We start from the raw sequence: 19930 nt of genomic DNA, 5'->3' as shown, positions 1-19930 counted from the left end.
CGGGAATTAGTGTCTATTGAGTTGGGTTCCTCACAGCAACTACCTCCATTCTTGCCGGGGGTCAATGGCGTGACTGGGATGGGAGGTTTGCCAGTGGTAATGCTGGGCTGAGTGACCCTCAGTGTGGGACTCACTACAGGGATGTGGAGGCCCCTCCTGTGCCAACAGTCCTTCAACCAACCACCACTGTGCAAGATTCCCTTCCTCAGTGTGAAGGGCTGGGGGCTTGTCTACACTGCTCCACTCCCCAGTGGCTCTCACAGGAGCCGTTTTTCAGAGGAGGTGGCTGGTGCCTACAGAATGGGTCAGGTGGGAGGTATGTTTAAACGGTCTTATACCCATACACACTATGCTTTTCCCATTCTGTGGTAGGTGTTCCATTTCCCTCTTTCCTGGGATGGGGCTGGAAGGACTGTGCCTGGTCAGTGAGCAGGAAGGCTAAGTACAGGGACAACACAGATAGCACATTTGTCCATCAGGCTGGCTGGCTTGGGTCAGGTGTACCACCTCTGCAGTTCTCAGAGTACACTACTGGGAGTCTGTGAGGTGGTATGATTACTCTGTGTCCAGAAACCACACATTTGCCCACATGGATGCCTGTCTGTTCCAGGGCACCTTTTTCAGATCAGCTGTAAGGTAGGCCATGTCCACAGAAAGATTTCTGACTGGGTCCAGAGAGGTCAAATGCCCCCTCCAGGAACCAACACTGGTGTAACTAACAAGGCAGGATCTCCTGACAGAACCTGAGCGATTACTTGATCTCTGTACCTCAGTTTCCCCAACTGAAACTGGAGAGAACTCCCACATGAGACAGTTGTGAGGATTATGAGTCAGTGTGTAAGATGCTCTGGAAAACCCTGGGTACGCAGTTGGTGCTGAGAAGCATGTCTGCCATGCAGATGGTGCTAAAGAATTCCCAAAATGGTGCTCAACGAGCACTTGGAGAAGCACTCATCACACACCTGGCATTCAATGAGCACACATAAGCACACAGGCATCCAACTGGCGCTTAGTAACCATGTGGGGGGAAAAAACCACACTGCCAAGGAACACACTGGCACTTTATATATACACAGCAGAAGGTACAGGGTCTCGATAAGAAAATACACTCTGTGTTCAGGTGCACCCCACCACCACCCCCTCAGAACACCCCAGGTTGAGGACAGAGGGAAGGGGACAACCATAAATAGAGAAGAGAAGGGAAGATTAATGCTCTACGGGGCAAACACAGGCGGGGAACACACTGCCGGGAGGAGACACAACCTCCTCTTCCCCGGGAGAGAGCAATATAAGCAGCACAGAACAGTAGCCACAATCAGGCCTGCAATGCCTGGCAAGGGGCACCTAATGCGGGTAGGAGGGCGAGGGTGGGGGTGGATGGATGTGGGAAGGAAGAGAGCAGAGATGGCTTCCTTCCCTGTGGCAGGGCCAGAGCCCCTCAGTTTACATCCATGAACTCAGAGTTGGGTGGGGAACCGCAGGCAGGGGATGCCGGGGGGTCAGATGAACTGGGCTGGGGTTGCAGGCGACGCGCCACATCCTGGCGTTGGTAGAAGAGGACATAGGCTGCCTTGGACTGCAAGGAAAGGACAGGAGTCAGCGTGGGCTGGCTGCGGGCCAGGGGTCAGGAGAGGGGGAGAAGGAAGGGTGGAGATCACACCTCGATCTGATTCTCAGTTACAGGTGAGACACTGTTGTCATCAAAGTAATGCCACTGGCCGCTGTCCTTGTTGCAGGCAAATGTTGTGTCTGCAAGAGAGGGGTGCTGTCTACACCTACTCTCCTGCCCCAGAGGGGGTCCCCCCGGTCACTCCTCACTCCACCCACCATGATGACCTTGCCACCGGCTCACTTATCTTAGTCACACATGGGACATACTGCCCCCCGACCCCGGGCAAGCCCTGCCACAGCCCGGCACATACAGTGTCCGTCACGCAGGCCCCCGTAATGATTGGAAACTGCGATGAGATCATATTTGTACAGCTCTGGAGCTGACTCATTCTGCGGCTTGATGACAAACTCGGAGAAGTCCAGGTCCCTGTGGGAGAGGACAGTTACTCCCAGTGCGCCCCTTCCGTACTCCCTGCCTCCCCCCACCCCAACCATCCTTCTCCAGCCTTAGCCCAGACCGGATAGGAAACTCCACAAGGGTGTCCAGCTTCTCGCGGGAGAACTTGGTATAGGAGAAGCGCTTCAGGTGGATGATGAGTGTCTCGGGCAGCATCCACAGGTCCAGCTTCTTGGTGGCCAGCTGGTGCTGCTTGCAGGTGGGGCAGTACCTACAAACCAGAGCCCAAGTCAGCACACACACTGGCTGGGCATCTACCGCATGCTGTCCATTCTGTGTGGGTCCCATGGGCCCCGAGCAGTCCACAGAGATGCTGCTCTTTCTTCCTACCTGCCCCTTCCTCTCATCTGCTCTCCTGACACATTCAAATCCTGTCATTCATCAGGTACTACATTGCTTTTTTTTTTTTAAAAGATTTTATTTATTTATTCATGAGAGAGAGAGAGAGAGGCAGAGACACAGGCAGAGGGAGAAGCAGGCTCCACGCAGGGAGCCCGATGTGGAACTCGATCCTGGGTCTCCAGGATCACACCCTGGGCTGAAGGCAGGCGTTAAACCGCTGAGCCACCCAGGGATCCCTACATTGCTTTTATACTAGTGTATGTTTTGCTTGGTTTCTGCTCCACGAGCCATTCTTTTTTTTAAGATTTTATTTATTCATGAGAGAGAGAGAGAGAGAGAGGGAGAGAGGCAGAGACACAGGCAGAGGGAGAAGCAGGCTCCACACAGGGAGCCCTATGTGGGACTTGATCCCGGGACTCCAGGATCATGCCCTGGCCAGAAGGCAGGCACTAAACCACCAAGCCACTCAGGGATCCCCTGTTCATCTTATTTTAGAGCATGCCTCTGTCCCTCCACTTCTCTGTTTTCTCCATTCGCTCACTTGCTGGGGACTTACCAGCTGACCACCTATGGCTGACTCCTTTGACTACTATTTTGTATTTCTGTTCTCCTCCTGCTCCATGGAGATGCTGCTCTAACTTTTGAAACTAGTTTTACCTTCTCGGTTGCCCTTTATATTTTGTTTATTCTGCAAAGATCTACTGAGCATGTCCCGCACCTCTCCCCCCACCCACCATTATGATCAGTGAGAAGAGACACATGGTAAAAACTTAAATTAAAAGTCTTCACCCTCAAGGGTTTACTCTTCCGCAAAAAAAAAAAAAAAAAAAAAAAACAAAACCCAAAAACCAAAAAACAAAGAAAGATACAAAAGGGGATCTAGGACAGGACACCAAATAGTATTACAGAGCTTGGAACAAAGTAATGCTTGGCTAGATGGAAAGGGCACAGGGAGGGGATAGGTCAGGGGGAGTGGCTTCTAACAGGGTAGTAAGAGAAGAGCTCTGATAAGCTGATATGAGCCAAAGGAGTCCAGTCCTACACACAGCTGGAGAACTGGAAGAAGAAACAGACAAGTGCTCTTAGGTGGGACACTAAGCCTGGGTGTTAGTGGCCAGAGTGGCAGGAAGGGTCCGAATGTGGGGCAAAGGAGGGAAATGTGCAGGTAAGAGGGATCTGGGCAGGCCATCCTACCCAACTACACCCACCACAGACCCCCATACTGGTCCCTCACCAGGGATTTTCCTTCTCCAGAGTCTCGACAGTGGTGAAGAGCTCAATGCACTCCTGCAGCCGCACAGGAGCCTTCTTCAGCACGTACCCAACACAGTCATGTTTCACGTAGCCCTAGGCCAGGGGGAGTCGATGGCCGGGAGTGAGGACAGTAGATGAAAGGGAGTGGAGGCAGAAGACACATGCCCCGTGGTGAAGGGCATGGACTCTGAAGCTAGGAATCCAAGACCCTGGGAGCTCCATGGTCATGGCTTGGAGGGGATGGGAGTGGCGGGTATGAAGGGTTTCGGGGGTGGAAACAACTGGGATCTCATTTACCTCAGCCTCCACCTCGTCATAGTAACGCTTCTTCATCTCTGGCTCCCAATCGATGGCAATGTACGGCTGGGCTGGGGGCGAGGGAGGTGGTCATGGGCCCTGCTGCCAAGGAAACCCCCCTCCCGCCTCCCAACCCTGGCTCACAGCTGAAGGAGACACCATGGGTATCCTCGTTGAAGGTTGAGCGGTCGCTGGTCCCATTAGAGTTCACTGTCTGCAGGGTGAACAGGTGCTTGCGCCGTGCCCTCTGGGGCCAGTGAGATGGTCCAGGGGAGTTGTCCACGGGGGCACGGCTTCCGCCTGCGACTCCAGAGCTGGGCCCCGCCTGCTCCGGCCCAGAATCCTGGGAGCTGGCCCCAGCCACGTGTCCTGGTTTGGGGATGTTGTCCTTATCCTCTATGTCTGCTAGGATTAGGGGAGGGTGGCAGGCACAGGTCTGTGTGAGCCCCAGGCAGCTGAGACAGCAGTACGCATCCAGGTGGACCTATCCCAGACCCGCACCCCCATGACCCTCCCTTGGGCCCTGGCATGGCTTATATAGACCCTCATCCTTGTCGATCCTCTCTCCTTCCTCTTCCTTACCTTTCTCATCCCCATCATCTTCGTCATCTGAGCTGGGTCTGGTCACATAGCGCCTGCCAAGAGAACACAGGAGCCTCTTGAGGAGGGATGCAAGGGCAGGGAGGCCAGGGCCCAGGATTCTACTTTGCTTATGATGGGAAACCACTGGCACACCCCCACATGAGCAGCTGAGGAGATGACATAGAAACGCATGAAGAGGTGGCTCGACAAGGTAGGATCTCGTGAGCCATGACTAAGGAGTATGGACCTTAAGTACGATAAGCCACTTTAAACAAACACACGATCTGCTGTAAACTTTGATCAGGGAAGGCCTCTGAGCAACAGACTCGTTAGGGAGAGATTAAGCCAGAGAAACATGGGGAGAGATTAAGCCAGAGAACGCACGGCTCCGGATTTTAGGTACAATGGAAATCTCTTAGTAAAAATCCAAATAGCCATGCCCCTTAAGGAGAGAGTGATCACGTATAAGACAAAGTTGTGTATACTTTGTCCTTTTTGTTGACCCCTGTTATCCCCAACACCCAGGAGAGAGGGAGGAAAAGCCAGAGGTTTAGACAAAGGAAAAAACCCTACAAGCTCCCCTCTGGCCACGTTAAGCTTAGCTGTCTTTTGGAAGTGGATGGGGGTTGGCAACAAGCAACTCAACACCCAGGTCTGAGTTCAAACCCCATCCTTCCCTTGCCCCTCAGAAGGCAGACTCACGAGAGGCGGTACAGCAGGATGTGATAGAGGGCATCCCAGGAGAGCCGGTCACGGGGCACCGACACCAGGAGAGGGTGCCCAAAGAGCATCAGGCCATAGTAGGAGTTGTTGTAGTCCCGGGCTGGGGTGCGCTCCCGCAGGTAGATAGGAAGTACAACGTCTTCCCTGGAGTTTTCACCAATAGCAGACCTGCCCGACACCTCATATCTGTGGTGGGGTGGGGGAGGGGAGACATCAGGTCACACCTGATCAGGACACTCAAGAGGGACTTGTGGACGCTGCCCCAGTTGCCCCACCCACTCACCCCACACAGCCCAGCCTAGAACTGTGTTTTAAAGGGTCTGAAGAGCCACCCAGTGTTATGTGCTTTACAAACTGGTAGACGGTACAACACTTGGTTTCTGTGATGTTTTACAAAGCACTCTGGTGTTAGGAAAACACTGAGAAGATTAACACCAATTTTTAGTGACAAAGGGATCTAAAACCATTTTGTTTTTGGAAAACACTCCTTGGTTTAAAAAGATCTTGGGGATGCCTGGGTGGCTCAGCAGTTGAGCATCTGCCTTCAGCTCAGGGTGTGATCCTGGTCCAAGGATTGAGTTCTGCATCAGACTCCGTGCAGGGAGCCTGCTTCTCCCTCTGCCTATCTCTCTGCCTCTGTGTCTCTTATGAATAAATAAATAAATAAAATCTTAAAAAAATATATCTTCTCCACTCAAGATGCACTTTCTATTTTATTCTTTTTAGCTTTTTTTTTTTTTTAAGATTTATTTGAGTGAGAGAGTGAGAATGAGAGAAAGCACGCATGTGTGCACAAGTGCAAGTGGGAGGGAGGGGCAGAGGGAGAGAATCTCAATCAGATTCCCTACTGAGCGGGAAGCCGAATGCAGGGCGCCATCTCATGACCCTGAGATCATGACTGAGCTGGAATCGTAAGTCGGACATTTAACTGACTGAGCCATCCAGGCGCCCCTGCACTTCATATTTTAGTTACCCAAAGATTCTTTTTTTTTAAATAAAAATTTTATTTATTTATTCATGAGAGACACAGAGAGAAAGAGACAGACAATAGGCAGAGGGAGAAGCAGGCTCCATGCAGGGAGCCCAACGTGGGACTCTAGGATCATGCCCTGAGCCAAAGGCAGACGCTTAAATGCTGAGCCACCCAGGCATCCCACTACCCAAAGATTTCAAATTTTTTTAAAAATATTTTATTTATTTATTCATGAGAGAGAGAGAGAGAGAGAGAGAGAGAGAGAGAGGGAGGAACAGACACAGGCAGAGGGAGAAGCAGGCTCCATGCAGGGAGCCCGACGTGGGACTCGATCCCGCGTCTCCATGATAACACCCTGGGCTGAAGGCGGCGCTAAACCGCTGAGCCACCTAGGCTGTCCAAAGGTTTCAAATTTATTCTGAATGCTCTTATGTTCAAAAAATATCTTAGTGTTCCCTATTTCACAAATCACTTTTGATTTTTGAGGACTGCAACAGGAGTTAAGGAATGAAGATCGAGCTTCTGATACACACAGGAGGTACTTAGTGACTGAATAAGATAAAGAAACATGAGCCTCCACCATGTAAGAAGAAAGAGAACACCAGAGAACACCCTATAAAACGATGTCTTGCCCACCCCACTGACAGCCCCAAGCCTCCTGCCCTACTAAGGCACATGGCTAAAGCCCTGAACAAGGCAGGTGCCGTGGGAGTCAGGCCAAAGGGGACAGGGAAGTTGGTTACGAGGAGATTCCTGAGTAGCCCCTAAATCCCCTGGTCCCCTCACTCACATGAAAATATCATCGCGGTCCAAGATGCTGCTCAGAGACTCCTCCAGCTGGTAGATCTTATAGAAGCGGTGGCTAAAGACGTCAGCCACCATCATCTGGGAATGGAATGCAGAGAGGAGGCTGGTCAGTCTGCAAGGTCTCCCCAGGCCCTCTGCCTCCCTGCCCCTAAATCCCACTCTCTCTGTGCCTGCAGAGCCTCACCCTTTCTGGCGACATGCCAGTGTGTTTGGCCAGAGCCACACACAGATCCGAGATCTTGCCCTTCTTGGGGACCACGAGCCGGTGCTGAGGGAGGAACAGTATCCACAAAAGAGCAGAAGGGTATGTGATGAGTTAGTGTGGGCAACATTAAGGTATGGCAGAGTAATCAAACTGACTACACTCCTTATTCTATTCTCGTATCATCATCACCTCATACCTGCTCCGGCTTGCGGCGAGGATCCATGGAGACAAAGAAGACCTCCATGACCCTCTTGTGGCTGACAGGCAGTGGGACACTGAGGTAGCAGAAAGGGTCGAAGGTCACAGATACGTTGCCGCAATCAGGGCACACCAGCGTGGACTTGAAGAGACCATGGAAAGTGTCCACAATCACAGAATCATTCCGCCGTTTGTGGTTCTGCCAGGCCTCCTGAGCGACCTCCTATTGACAGTGTGGGTGTCAAGGTTTGCCCAGGGCAGGGGAAACCATAGTTTGGGGTGGATATGCATGGGGTTGAAGTCAAGGTTAGGCCATGGCAAAGTCCAGAGACAGAATTACAGCTAGGGGTATCTGAAGCTATCAGATTGGGTTTTATTTGGGCAGGAGACTGAGTGAGGGTCAACTCTGGGCTGGAGACCAGGCTGGGACTAGGGTTGGAGATGATGTCAGGCGGGGTGTGGGATACCCCGGGGAGGCCAGAAAATCCCGGGTGGTTTTAATGGAGCTCTCAGGATGGGGCCTCTGAGGAGTGCCTACCTGATCTGGCCGTCCAGCAGCATCACACAACTCCACATATTCCTTCTTCTTGACACGATTGAGGTCCTCATGTAGCCCATCCAGGAGGAACGACAGCAGCTCCTGTGAGTCATGCTGCTGGTAGCCCAGAAACTGGGATGCAAAGTGGCCAACCTTGGTCTGAGAAGATAGGTAGGGTGGTCAGAGCGAGAGAGTGCCAGCTGGGGCAAGGTGGAGGTGGGTGGTGGAGGGTGGAGGAGGGGCAGGGGCAGCCCAGGGCTGAGTCACACCTTGAACACATGGGGCACAATGGACCGGTGGTGGCCGGACCAGGCCTGCTTCACCAGGTCTGCGTAGGCCTCTGCGATCTCACCCTTCATGCCCAGTGGGTTGCAGAAGTTGAGCTCTTCTAGGTAGCGGTTTTTGAGGAAGTACTCGGTGAGCTGTGGCACATTGCTGAGGCACTGCAGGAGGCAGGGCCCAGGAAAATGAGGCAGAGAGACCGAAATAAGGAAGCGAAGAGGAAGGGGGGGCAGGGAGGCGGGGGAGAGAAGGAAGAATGTGGTGACAAAGGAGAGAAGAAACCAGGAAAGAAGGGGCAAGCAGAGGGAGAAGGTACTGGTGTTTCTGGGAGGACTATGGCTAAGTCAAGTCTGACCTGTGGGGCCCCAGCTTCCAACCTGACCCCTTGCCCTGCAATCCCCTGCCCCCCACAATCCTCATCACTCGGAGCCCACCCCTGTGGCTGTGCCAGACACAGCTCTACTCGCCCAACCTGCAGGGCTGAGTTCATGAAGCACGTGTTGCCCAGGTTGGTGAGACCGCAGATGCCTGGCTGGCCCTGGAATTCCTCCTCCTCCTCCAATGCAGTGTTCCTAGGGTGGAGGGGAACTCTCATCAGCTGAAGGCCAATTACATGCAGGTGTGATGGGCTCATGAGCACTGTCATCCTGCCTACTGGGGGACCCCACTCTGGGCCGGATACTGCATGTGCTTACACAGCCTGTGGCTGGGCACTGGGCCAAGTGCCATCCTTGTTTCGGGTCTCCATAATGACCACCTGAGTTGAGGAAGAGAAAGAAAAGCAGGAAGGCACTCAGGGAGGGCCTATGGGAACCTTACCCTCACTTCCACCAACCTGAGCACTGCCGGGGAGCAGGAGAGCCCTCCCCACCCTCACCTGCCCTGTCTTGAGGGCAGCGTCAAGCACTGTGACACGTGTGTTGCACAACCTCTCGAAAGAGCCCTCTGCGTTCTTGATCCACAGCCGTGTCTCTTCCTGAGGGCTCACCAGGAAGTGCTCTCGGGCGGTGCGCAAAACGAGGTCTGTGGAAGTGGCAGAGCACATTCAAGGTCTTCCTGGGACCCTGAATGATCGACCCATCTCAGCATCAGACCCTGACGCATCCTCATATACCTTGCACACTTGAGTCAATACCTGTGTTCTTGAGCAAAATGACCTGAGACCCCCAGTAAATATTCTCTGCCACACCATCTAAGCCACCAGGCTGCAACTCACATACCCTCAGGACCATAAGGCACCCCCTCCAACCAGGGCCTCTGCCCAACTTAACCAATACCTTCTTGGTCCTCCAAAGTCTGACCAATGCCTTCTCAGTTGGCCATAGCCAAAACCCAGGCATTCCTAGATCATTGAGCTATGGGAACGCCAACTCACTCTGTGAACCTCAGACTCACCAACAGAATCTGTATGGCTGAATTGAGCAGTGTGAGGTGTGTCCATATCACTGTGCCGGACAAGCAGCAGTTCTACTGGGTACACTTCCACCTTCTGGACGCTGGGCAGCTCCACAACCTGGAAGGTGGGAGGTGCATACACAGGTGTACCCACATGGCACATATACACAGGCACAAGCACGACAACCTCTGAGATCAGAGGAGCACGCATATAGACAAACACACACTTGAGAAACACTGAAATACTTGAGGGGAGAGGAGTGCAGACAAAGGTATATCTACACAGCATAATGGAGCCCCGTGTACACACAGGTCTAGACCCACCCTGGGCCTACAGGGCCTTTCTCCTACTCCATTCCTCAAGAATCTAACCCGAGCACCCTCCCTCATTTGCTATACCTTGCGTTCAATGGGTGGCTGGCCATGCTCTAGACCATACCAGTTGACCAGGTAATGCCAAGCAGCCGCTGGGAGCAGCACATAGTCCTCACCTTCCACTAGACCCTTCCTGAGGTGCCAGTTTACCTGGTCTGTCGGGGGCAGAGGAAGAATCAGGGTAAGAAAGTGGTAAGTCACTCTGGCCATCTCATCAATGATCTAGCTCAGTGAAGAGGCTTATGATCATTTGTTGTAGGGACAGAGGGGACAAGAACTCTGGGGCTGGGCTAGGTAGGGAGAGGCCAGGTACCTTCAAAGAGGTCAGCATTATTGATGCAGCCAGGGAATGTGCCGGAGTCCTGGTCTCCTCCCTGCACGTACACTTCCCACTGTTTGTACCAGTGCTGTTCCACGAGGAACCTGGACCAGACAGGTAACAAGGGTATCACATGGTTACCTGGAGTTAGTGGCACCACTTCCCATGGTTATTAGACTAAAAGAATCAACCTGCTGCAAGTCAAGATGTCAAATTTCACGTACATCTAAAACTAATACTGTGGCATATGTCAATTATAACTCAATAAAAAAGGGAAATCTCTCCCAGAATTCAACAAGAAAAAAATTGTTTCACCATCGTATGAAAATAATCGAAAGCAAAATATATTCAGTGCAATTCAGGTTTGGATAGATTACCAAATTTCTTAGGATACTAAGAGACTGGATTAAGAACAAAAAATGGCAAAACTCCAAACAAAACAAAACAAACCACCAACTCACACTCATGGTGCCAGGAAATATGAGGTTTTATTATAGAACAAAGAATTAGGCTGAAAATTGCCTGTTATTTACACCTAATGTTATAAAGCTTTAGCCATTCATTAAGTGTGCAGTCTTTGTAAAGAATATATAAATGGAGAATAAGAAATTAATTTTTTTTAGAAATTAATTATTTAAATTCTGGAAACCTGCTCAGAAACTGAGAGGAATTTAAAATGCTAAAAGAATTGTAAGGTTTTCCTTCAAAGACTGCATCTCACCATGTTTCATCATTTTTGTGTTGAAAAGTTTATTTTGGGGGATCCCTGGGTAGCTCAGTGGTTTAGCACCTGCCTTCGGCTCAGGGCATGATCCTGGGGTCCCGGGATCGAGTCCCACATGGGGCTCCCTGCATGGAGCCTGCTTCTCCCTCTGCTTGTGTCTCTGCCTCTCTGTGTGTATCTCTCATGAATAAATAAATAAAATCTTTTAAAAAAAGAAAAATTTATTTTGGCTTTATAATAGGTCTCTGAGCTTATGGTAACTAGCTCATTCTTCTTCTTCTTATTATTATTATTATTCTTATTATTATTATTACTATTATTATGGCAAAAAGCAGCACATGCCATAAACTTTAGCATCTGAACTATTTTTAAGTGTATAGCTTGGACAGTTCTCTTTTAAAAGAGAAAAAAATTTTAAATGTTTTATTTATTTATTCATGAGAGAGAGAGACAGACAGACAGGCAGAGACACAGGCAGAGGGAGAAGCAGGATCCATGCAGGGAGCCCGATGCGGGACTTGATCCCGAGATTCCATCCCGGAACTCCAGGATCATGCCCTGAGCCGAAGGCAGATGCTCAACCGCTAAGCCAGCCACCCAGGCACCCAAAAGAGAAACTTTTATATGTACTATACTTAGGATAAACATTTAGGACTGCTAAAGCCTGGCTCTATAAAATGTCATGAGCCTTAATTCTTAAGTCTGGAAAAGACTTGACAGAGTAAAAATGCTAAATAAATTTTAGCAAGTTACTGTTTCAATCCCAGGGTTTGGAACTCAAAGCTCACATACACAGACACACAAACCCGGTCCCACACTTAGAAATCTGCTCTGCTATGGGATTTTTGATACATAAGAGGCTGTCCCAAATAGTTAACCACCTCAAATAAACACTTTTTAAAATACTACTCTCACACTGTAGTGATTAGTGTGCTAGCAATCTAACCCTTAAATGGGATTCTTTAAAATGACAACTTTCCTGTATTCATAAAAGGCTGAGGGAGATGGGGGAGATGGAGGGCTAGAAAACCTTGCAATAGTCACGAGTAACCTGGACAGGCACGCATGCACACATTTTGGTGGGGTTTTGTTGTTTTTACTGCACTGAGCCCCACAGACCCCGCACATGACTCATGCCAGGAACACACATCCTCCTTATCCCAGTGGCACATGCCCCAATCTCCCATCACTCTTCTGGAATACCCCATCACTGACCCTACCCCTCCACCACTCATACCCGTAAACCCATCCCTCACCCTCGTGGCTTTCACTGCCTCCACTGACAGTCTATGAGGTTAATTTCTTCAGTAAAGCTCCATTATGGTTACCAGGACTTTCAATGCAAAGGACATCATTGCTCAACTTTTTTTTTTTTAAGACAGATTTTTAAGGAAAACCAACATTAAAATCACTCGGTAGCATACATCTGAAACTAATATAACACTGTACATCAAGTATACTGCAATTTAAAAAAATCACTCTGCAGCCCTTAGCAAAACCCCCATACCTGGCTACAACCTGAATTTCTAGAGTCTTCACAGGAGACTCAAGTTTTATACCAATTTTCACAGAACAGGACTACCAGATTTCTTTGCTTCAAGAACACTTTAAAAATGCCTCTGAAATTGGGATGTCTCATCATCTGTCAGACCAGATGGCAGTCATGACACAGTTGTCATTGTCTGAGAGGGAAGCACCCACACTGTTAGATTTATCTCTAGGTATTTGATTTGAAAAGATGTGATCATAAATGGTATACCTTTCAAATTTAAATTTTCCTACTTCTTCCTGCTAGTATATAGAAATACAACAGATCTTGCTAAAGCCACTTATGTGTATTTCCTCAAATTTGCTGAAATGCTTATGAAATATGTGCTTATGGAAAAAATTACTAACAATGTTTTTTGTCCTCTAGTTTCTCTCATGTGTGAAGAAAATTGGTTATGATAACAATATACATCAATTAATTTACTAGATACAACGATCAGAAATAGAAATATAGACATAGGGATCTCTGGGTGGCTCAGCGGTTTAGCACCTGCCTTTGGCCCAGGGCGCGATCCTGGAGTCCCGGGATCGAGTCCCACATTGGGCTCCCAGCATGGAGCCTGCTTCTCTCTCCTCCTGTGTCTCTGCCTCTCTCTCTCTATGTCTATCATAAATAAATAAATAAATAAATCTTAAAAAAAAGAAATATAGACCTAAATGAAGAGATAGGATTTCTGACTTGTTTATCAAAAGCTTTGTTAGCTTAGCTTATTCAGGTGGTAAATCTAATAGTATGTTGCTCTAAGCTTACCATTTACGTATCCGTATAAGCCTAAATAGATGTACAGAGGCATATAAATGAATTATTTACTATAAAATATTACATGAATAATGTACCAAAGGAGAAAAATTAAAATTTGGGCCCTTCCTGTAAAATGTCATTATTTTATGCCCAGATTAGAAGTTCCTTCTTTATCATCAAATTATTGTTAACTCTTGGTGTTTTCTGACATCCTCCTAACTCATTTAAAAAAATACCTGAGCTCGTTTTTAGAAGAGAATCCTTGTTTTAAAAAAAAGCTAGGCTTCTAATCATTTTTGTTATTTATCACTGTGTTTTTACAAAGTTGACTGTAAGTATTTTCTGTCCTTACTTCAATTTATCTTTTTTCTTTTTTTAAAAAAATATTTATTTATTTATTTATTTATTTATTTATTTATTCATGATAGAGAGAGAGAGAGAGAGAGAGAAGGAGGCAGAGACACAGGCAGAGGGAGAAGCAGGCTCCATGCCGGGAGCCCGACGCAGGACTCGATCCTGGGACTCCAGGATCGCGTTCTGGGCCAAAGGCAGGCGCCAAACTGCTGAGCCACCCAGGGATCCCCTATCTTTTTTTTCTAACGACTATTCTTGATTTGTCTTTACCAAATTCAGAATAATAGTACTGTTAAAATGTTCTTTTATGGGGATCCTTGGGTGGCTCAGCGGTTTAGTGCCTGCCTTTGGCCCAGAGCGCGATCCTGGAGTCCCAGGATCGAGTCCTGCGTCGGGCTCCCGGCATGGAGCCTGCTTCTCCCTCTGCCTGTGTCTCTGCCTCTCTCTCTCTCTCTATCATGAATAAGTAAATAAAATCTTTTAAAAAATGTTCTTTTATGGCTAAACTATGTCTGAGAGATAACACAAAGATTTGCTCCTTTGACCTATAAAAGGAATGGCAATAGGCATAATTAAGTTTAATTAAAATTCTCCAAATTTCAATGAACTTAAAACTTTTATAAAAGCTCTTTCATTTTCCAAACTTAGTATTTTCTTTCAATTTTATTAAGTTTTTAATTTTAATTCTAGTATAGTTAACTCAGTTTCAGGTGCACAATATAGTGATTCAATAATTCTATATACGTTACTCAGTGTTCATAATGTACTCTTTAACAAACTTAATGTTTTTTAAAAATGACAAATCAAAAAGCAAATTTATCTTCCTAGCTTAATTATATTAATTATAATTAGATACACAAGTATCTTTCAATAATTGCCTATTTTTCAAGCTAAAAAGCATACTCCTGTTCAAGCAACAAAGACTGGTACATTTACTGTCTACCAAAAGATTTCCCACTCCAGGACTCTAAACTCATAAATTCTCTCCCCCCAGTTCATGAAAAGTCTGAACAAGCACTAGGGGGACCAACTCAATGACAAGGGAATTGCCAGTCTTTGTTTATTTCAGTCTTTCATCATATCCAGAAATCAAGGCATAGCCACCTTGTTTAAGAGCTACGCAGCAATTACCAAAGAAGCGAAAACTGTTGATTTAGTTCTAGCATCTTCGTTACACTTAAAATGGTCCTCCATGAAAAAAAAAAAAAGGTCCTCCATGTTGTACAGACTTCTCCACTGACAGAAAAGCCTCAACATTTCTAAGGCTAGTCCTTCACCTCTAATGGAACACTGTCACTTTCCCTTCACACATCACTATCCACTCTGCAACACTGAACCCAGCCACACTCCTTCTTTGACCTGAACAAAGAATCTCTTGCCTGCTGGTTACCTGTTAGAAAACTACCCACACCCTGCACAAACCATCTAGAAACTCCCTTTCCTCTCCCTGATTTAATTATGTTTGTAGATGGTTCATCCTCAAAAAGAAAAACTGGAATTTGCCAAGGAAGCTATACTATCACAGATATTAATTTACTCTTAAAATATAAGCTTCTCCTAGAGATTTAAATCAGTTCAGATAGCCAAATTACTTCCCCTTGCCCAGATCTGCCAGCTGATGAAAAGAAGGTGTAAAATATTAATATTGGTATTAGATATGATTTGAGGATTATTAGTCTGTGACTTTGTAAACACACATTTCCTGACCACTGCAGCAAACCTCTATCAAATGAACAGCAAATTAAAGAACCTTGAGATGCTTTGCTCTCACCTAAGTAGATAAGCATTTAAAAAATGGAGCTATGGAAAAATGCTTCATGGTATCAGCTACAATAGCAGAGATAAACTGGCGTCAATACTGAACCAACATTGGTGGGGTAATTTTTTTTATTGACAGAACATAATTTTATTTATTTATTTATTTATTTATTTATTTATTTATTTAATTGGAGTTCAATTTGCCAACATATAGCATAACACCCAGTGCTCATCCCGCCAAGTGTCCCCCTCAGTGCCCATCACCCAGTCACCCCAACCCCCTGCCCACTTCCCCTTCCACTACCCCTTGTTCATTTCCCAGTTAGGTGTCTCTCATGTTTTGTCATCCTCACTGATATTTTCACTCATTTGACAGAACATAATTTTAAAAATTTCACATAAAATTAGCCATTTTCAAGTGAACAGTTTGGTGGCATTTAGTACATTCACAATGTTGTGCAACCGTGACCTCTATCTAGTTCCAAAACATTTTCAACACCCAAAAAAGGAAATCCACACCGGTGGGGTAACTAAAGGGTACTGTCACAAGGAGGCTGTAAAGGCATGATGCATCAGGAACCAAAGCCCCCAACCCTGTTTGAACACATCCAAATGAACTATAAAAGATGATCCAGTTATTGTTTATTCTCAACAGGGTGGAATGAGGCTTTTCCTTGCCCGAGAGCTACAGCACAACAGTTAAAAAAGAAAAAAAAAAAAAAGATTCCGTATTTTCTATTTGGGGAATTTCAATTTGTCTCTGAACTCTCCAGTAACAGGGATACACACATTGTGATTAGAGAATTCTAAAATAAGCAAACCTCACTCAGAACAGCCCTCAGGTGAGAGCATGCCTGCGGTGTCTGAGGAACAGGAGTCCAATATGGCTGGATGGAGAGAGTTGGGGGGGTGGGCAGTGGTAATCAGAGCAGGGGGACCAGACTTGCTAGTCGTTGTAAGAATTTTAGCATTTACACTGCACGATGGGACGCTGTTAAAACGTTTTGAAGAATGGATGGCTATAATATGTTTTTAAAAGAATTACCGCATATGGAAAGAGAAAAATACTACCTTTATAGTGGAGAAACAGGGCAGATACCATCTTCACCAAATGATCAAGGTTAACGTCACCAATGAGGTAATATGGATACCGTATACCATCTGATATGATGCAAAGGGCACACGGTACGCCTCTAGTAGGATTTCACATATATCCTCCATGAAAAGAAAGCTTAGACCACAAATACTATTTAGGGATGCATACAGAAGCGGAAAAACGTTAACAAATTGAAAAATTCAGAATAATAGTGGTGCAGGGAGAGGGATTTCCATCCTGGAGATTTCTTAAGCTAACGGTCTGAAATCTTAACCTGAATGGTGAATTCACAAATTTTTATTATTCTTTTTTTTACTTTGAAATAGACTCAGAAAAAATTGCAAAGATAATATAAAGAATTCCCGTATACCCTTCATCCACATTTCCCAAATTTAACATTTTAGCCATTTGCCTCATCGTTTCTTTAAATACACCTTTACATACGCTATTTTTTTCCAACCATTTGCGAGTAAGCGGCTTACACGATGGTTCTTTATCCGAAAAATTTCAGCATGTATTCCCTTTAAAAAATTCTCTTTCATAACCACAATTATCCAAAGCAAGAAATTATCACTACTAATATCTAATCTACAAGCCTCAAATTCCATCAATTTTCCCATTAACATCTTTTACAATAAAAAAAAAGAGAAATAAATCTTATGAGAAAAATCCTGATTTTTAAATAATTTATTTTTCTGCTCCGGGATCCAATGCAGGATCACACATTGCATTTAGTTATGATTCTTTAAATTCCATTAATTCATTCAATCTGGAACAGTTCTTCATCCTTTGTCTTTCACGACCTTGAAATTTTTGAAAAGCACAGGCCGTTTATTTTTACAGAATGTCCATCAATCTGGGCTACGTAAACGTTTTATGCAATCTTTTTAGGTCTTACGTATATCACAATTTAAAAAATGAGATGCAACTTGGCGAGAAATAAAATAAACCCAGAAACAGTGTATTTCAAGCACTGGTTAGTCAAGAAATCAGTAAAACAATCCGATTTATCAAGACACGCATTGACATTTTAAAAAATAACTATTTCTCCTGATTACAAAAACGAAGCAGTACTAAAACACAAAACAAATGTAATAGCGAAGGCCCCTCCCGTGCCAATCACCTGCACTTTCTCCCGTCCTGGGAAGAAGGCCTCGGCCAGAGGCAAAAACCTCGCCGCGTCACAAACTTTGCTCATTCGCAGGCGCCATTTTCTGCTTCACAAGCACTACCTCCCCTCTGCAGTCTTTCCTTGGCCTCAGGACACGCCCCTCAGCGTCCGTCACAAGCCTCGTTCCCAGGCGCCAGCTCCCTCCACCACGCAGGCTCCGACTCCTTCCCTCCGCCCACAGCCCTACGGCTCGGATTCCGTTCTTCTGCCTGACGTCATCCCCGCCTAGCTCTCAGGCGCGGAGAAACCGCAGGCCTCCCCGCCGCCAGATGCTACTTAACGCCACGCAGACCACGCCCCTCGGCCTCGGCCACCGCCCCTTCCCAGTTCCATCACGCACTCCCGGCCCCACCCCCTCGCCTTTCCAAAACAAACCTCCAGTTCTCAGGCCTGGGGCGCCACCATACAGGCCCCGCCTTTTTCCCCAGACAAGGCGGTCCACTCACAGGCACTTCCCCGCCCCTCCCGTCCTCAGTCTCACAGGCCACTCCCCCGCCCCCACAGCAATTCTTCGGACCTCAGCCTCCACGTTCCCCCAGCCGAGGCTCCGTTCGCAGCCCTGTCTCACCAGCTTTCGCCCGCACGCAGTGGACGCTCTCGCCCACTCTCGCTGTTCTCGATTTGGCGCCACTGGCTCTCCAGGCCCGGCACCGCTTCGCGCTGCGGCTCTCGGTCTTCAGCCGCAGCCGCCACATTCGCTGCGACCGCCGCCATCACCGTTCGCCCTCCTCTCACAGCCACCGCAGCTGGAGATAGGAAGAGGCCCCTCAAAGGCCACTTCCGGATTCTGGTCCCGGAAACGGAAACAGAGCCCCCCAAACAGCCAGGGGGCTACTGCCATCTTGGAAAGGGACCCCACGCTCGCACGCGTGGACCGGCTAGGCGGGCGTGGGACTGTGGGCGGTGATCTCTGCGGCCAATGGGCGGGGCAAAACCTCCAGTTAGGGACTAAGGAAGACAAAGGTGCCTTGTAGGATTTTAAAGCCATGTTGAGTCAGGGCAAAAGGTGGTGTGGAAAGGTGGAGGCTGAGGTCCTGTTATGGACGAGGACATTTTGGGGAGTGCTCAGGGACACGAAGGTTCCGCGCTTTCTCGGTCCCATGCTTTACTGGGGACCACGGCCCCTACCCTGAGAGTTTTTGTTAGCCTGACCAGAATGCCCTACCTATTCACTGCATTGCTCTTGTCCATCAGAACCTAATACAAAAAAAGGTCACCACCCAAGCCTACGGGCTGCTTCTCTGCCTGAACTAGATTTATTTTCCTGACAAACGTGTTGAAGGCAAGTCAGCCTCAGGCCCAGTGTATTTGTTGGCATTATAGCAATGATAACTAATAATAGTTGGCCCTGTTTAAATGCTTTATTGCACGTAAAAGGTAGCCTTAGGCAACAGATAAACATCACCGTCCCCTACGTCCCCTACGGACATCAAAGGGGCAAAGTGAGGACCAGAAACACTCATTCATTTTGCCCCAGCTAGTAAAAAACACCGAGCTGTGGTTCGAACTCAGAGCTGTGACCTTAAGCACAAGGCCAAACTGTGGTTTCAGGCTTCCTACTGGTTCAGGAGACCTTCTCAGGAGGGTTCACAAAGTCAAAACTATTTTCACAATACTTTTTCATTGTCAAGCTGTCTTGCGTGTGTGATGGAATATTCTGAGGCTACATAAGCAAAAGCTCTTTAGATGTCCTCAATTTTTAAGACTATTAAAGGGATCATGACCAAAAAGTTTAGAACCATTGCCCCCCTGCCCTTTACCCACTGGATAGCAGTATCATCCCCTAATTGTCTCATCACCAAAGTGTCTCTAGACGTTGCCAGTGTTCCCTGGGGGTGGAGATCTCTGGCTGAGAACCACTGCACTAGGCTCTGCCATCCTTTTCTGCTGAGGCTTCTAGCCCTACCTCTTGTTGATAACTTTAGCATTTCACTCTCTGGCTCTCTTTATCTACCTGCGTTGGCTGCCCCACCTGACCGTCCCACATACTCCCCCAAGATGGGCTCATGATTCTGGCTCTGGTTCAGTGACTTATCACCACCCATTCCCACAAGCAAGACCACACAGCTTGCCTTCCTATACCTCTAGGCTGGTGCACACAGCTCCCTGGGCCTGGAGTGTCCAGAATACCCTCACCTCTCCCTGAACAATTTCAAATCCCACTCATCCACCAGATATC

The 19930-nt window shown here is 47.5% G+C and overlaps 1 protein-coding gene across 6 annotated transcripts; it reads right to left on the bottom strand.

The window, feature by feature from the left end:
* Positions 1–1047: 1047 nt before the first annotated feature.
* On the bottom strand, positions 1048–18590 carry USP11 (ubiquitin specific peptidase 11). Of its 6 annotated transcripts, none has more exons than XM_041740944.1 (21): positions 18320–18590; positions 10353–10462; positions 10064–10194; positions 9665–9782; positions 9147–9292; positions 8965–9026; positions 8742–8841; positions 8257–8430; positions 7988–8146; positions 7448–7672; positions 7231–7314; positions 7030–7124; positions 5246–5452; positions 4544–4596; positions 4106–4330; positions 3962–4032; positions 3645–3757; positions 2130–2279; positions 1923–2038; positions 1661–1749; positions 1048–1576 (listed from the first exon to the last, which is right to left on the bottom strand). In XM_041740944.1, exons 1-21 carry the CDS (start codon positions 18463–18465, stop codon positions 1439–1441), a joined length of 2712 nt encoding a protein of 903 aa, XP_041596878.1. In that variant the 5' UTR covers positions 18466–18590; the 3' UTR covers positions 1048–1438. The 6 variants fall into 6 exon arrangements, with proteins under 6 accessions (XP_041596878.1, XP_041596875.1, XP_041596874.1 ...); XM_041740941.1 differs by having other exon boundaries at positions 4106–4363; positions 18320–18589; XM_041740940.1 differs by having other exon boundaries at positions 4106–4366; positions 18320–18588.
* Between the last annotated feature and the right edge of the window lie 1340 nt (positions 18591–19930).

Source organism: Vulpes lagopus, chromosome X (genome assembly GCF_018345385.1).
Source record: "Vulpes lagopus strain Blue_001 chromosome X, ASM1834538v1, whole genome shotgun sequence".
In the NCBI taxonomy this organism is placed as follows: domain Eukaryota; kingdom Metazoa; phylum Chordata; class Mammalia; order Carnivora; family Canidae; genus Vulpes; species Vulpes lagopus.
This window is presented reverse-complemented; position numbering and strand designations above follow the sequence as displayed.

Excerpts from the sequence above, each read along its gene's own strand:
- USP11 (XM_041740940.1), bottom strand. The coding sequence starts at position 18,465 with ATGGCGGCGGTCGCAGCGAATGTGGCGGCTGCGGCTGAAGACCGAGAG. Across the intron at positions 8,431-8,741 it reads TCATGAACTCAGCCCTGCAG|TGCCTCAGCAATGTGCCACA; the intron begins GTTGGGCGAGTA and ends TGCCTCCTGCAG. Across the intron at positions 4,033-4,105 it reads CCATGGTGTCTCCTTCAGCT|CCCAGCCGTACATTGCCATC; the intron begins GTGAGCCAGGGT and ends CCTCGCCCCCAG.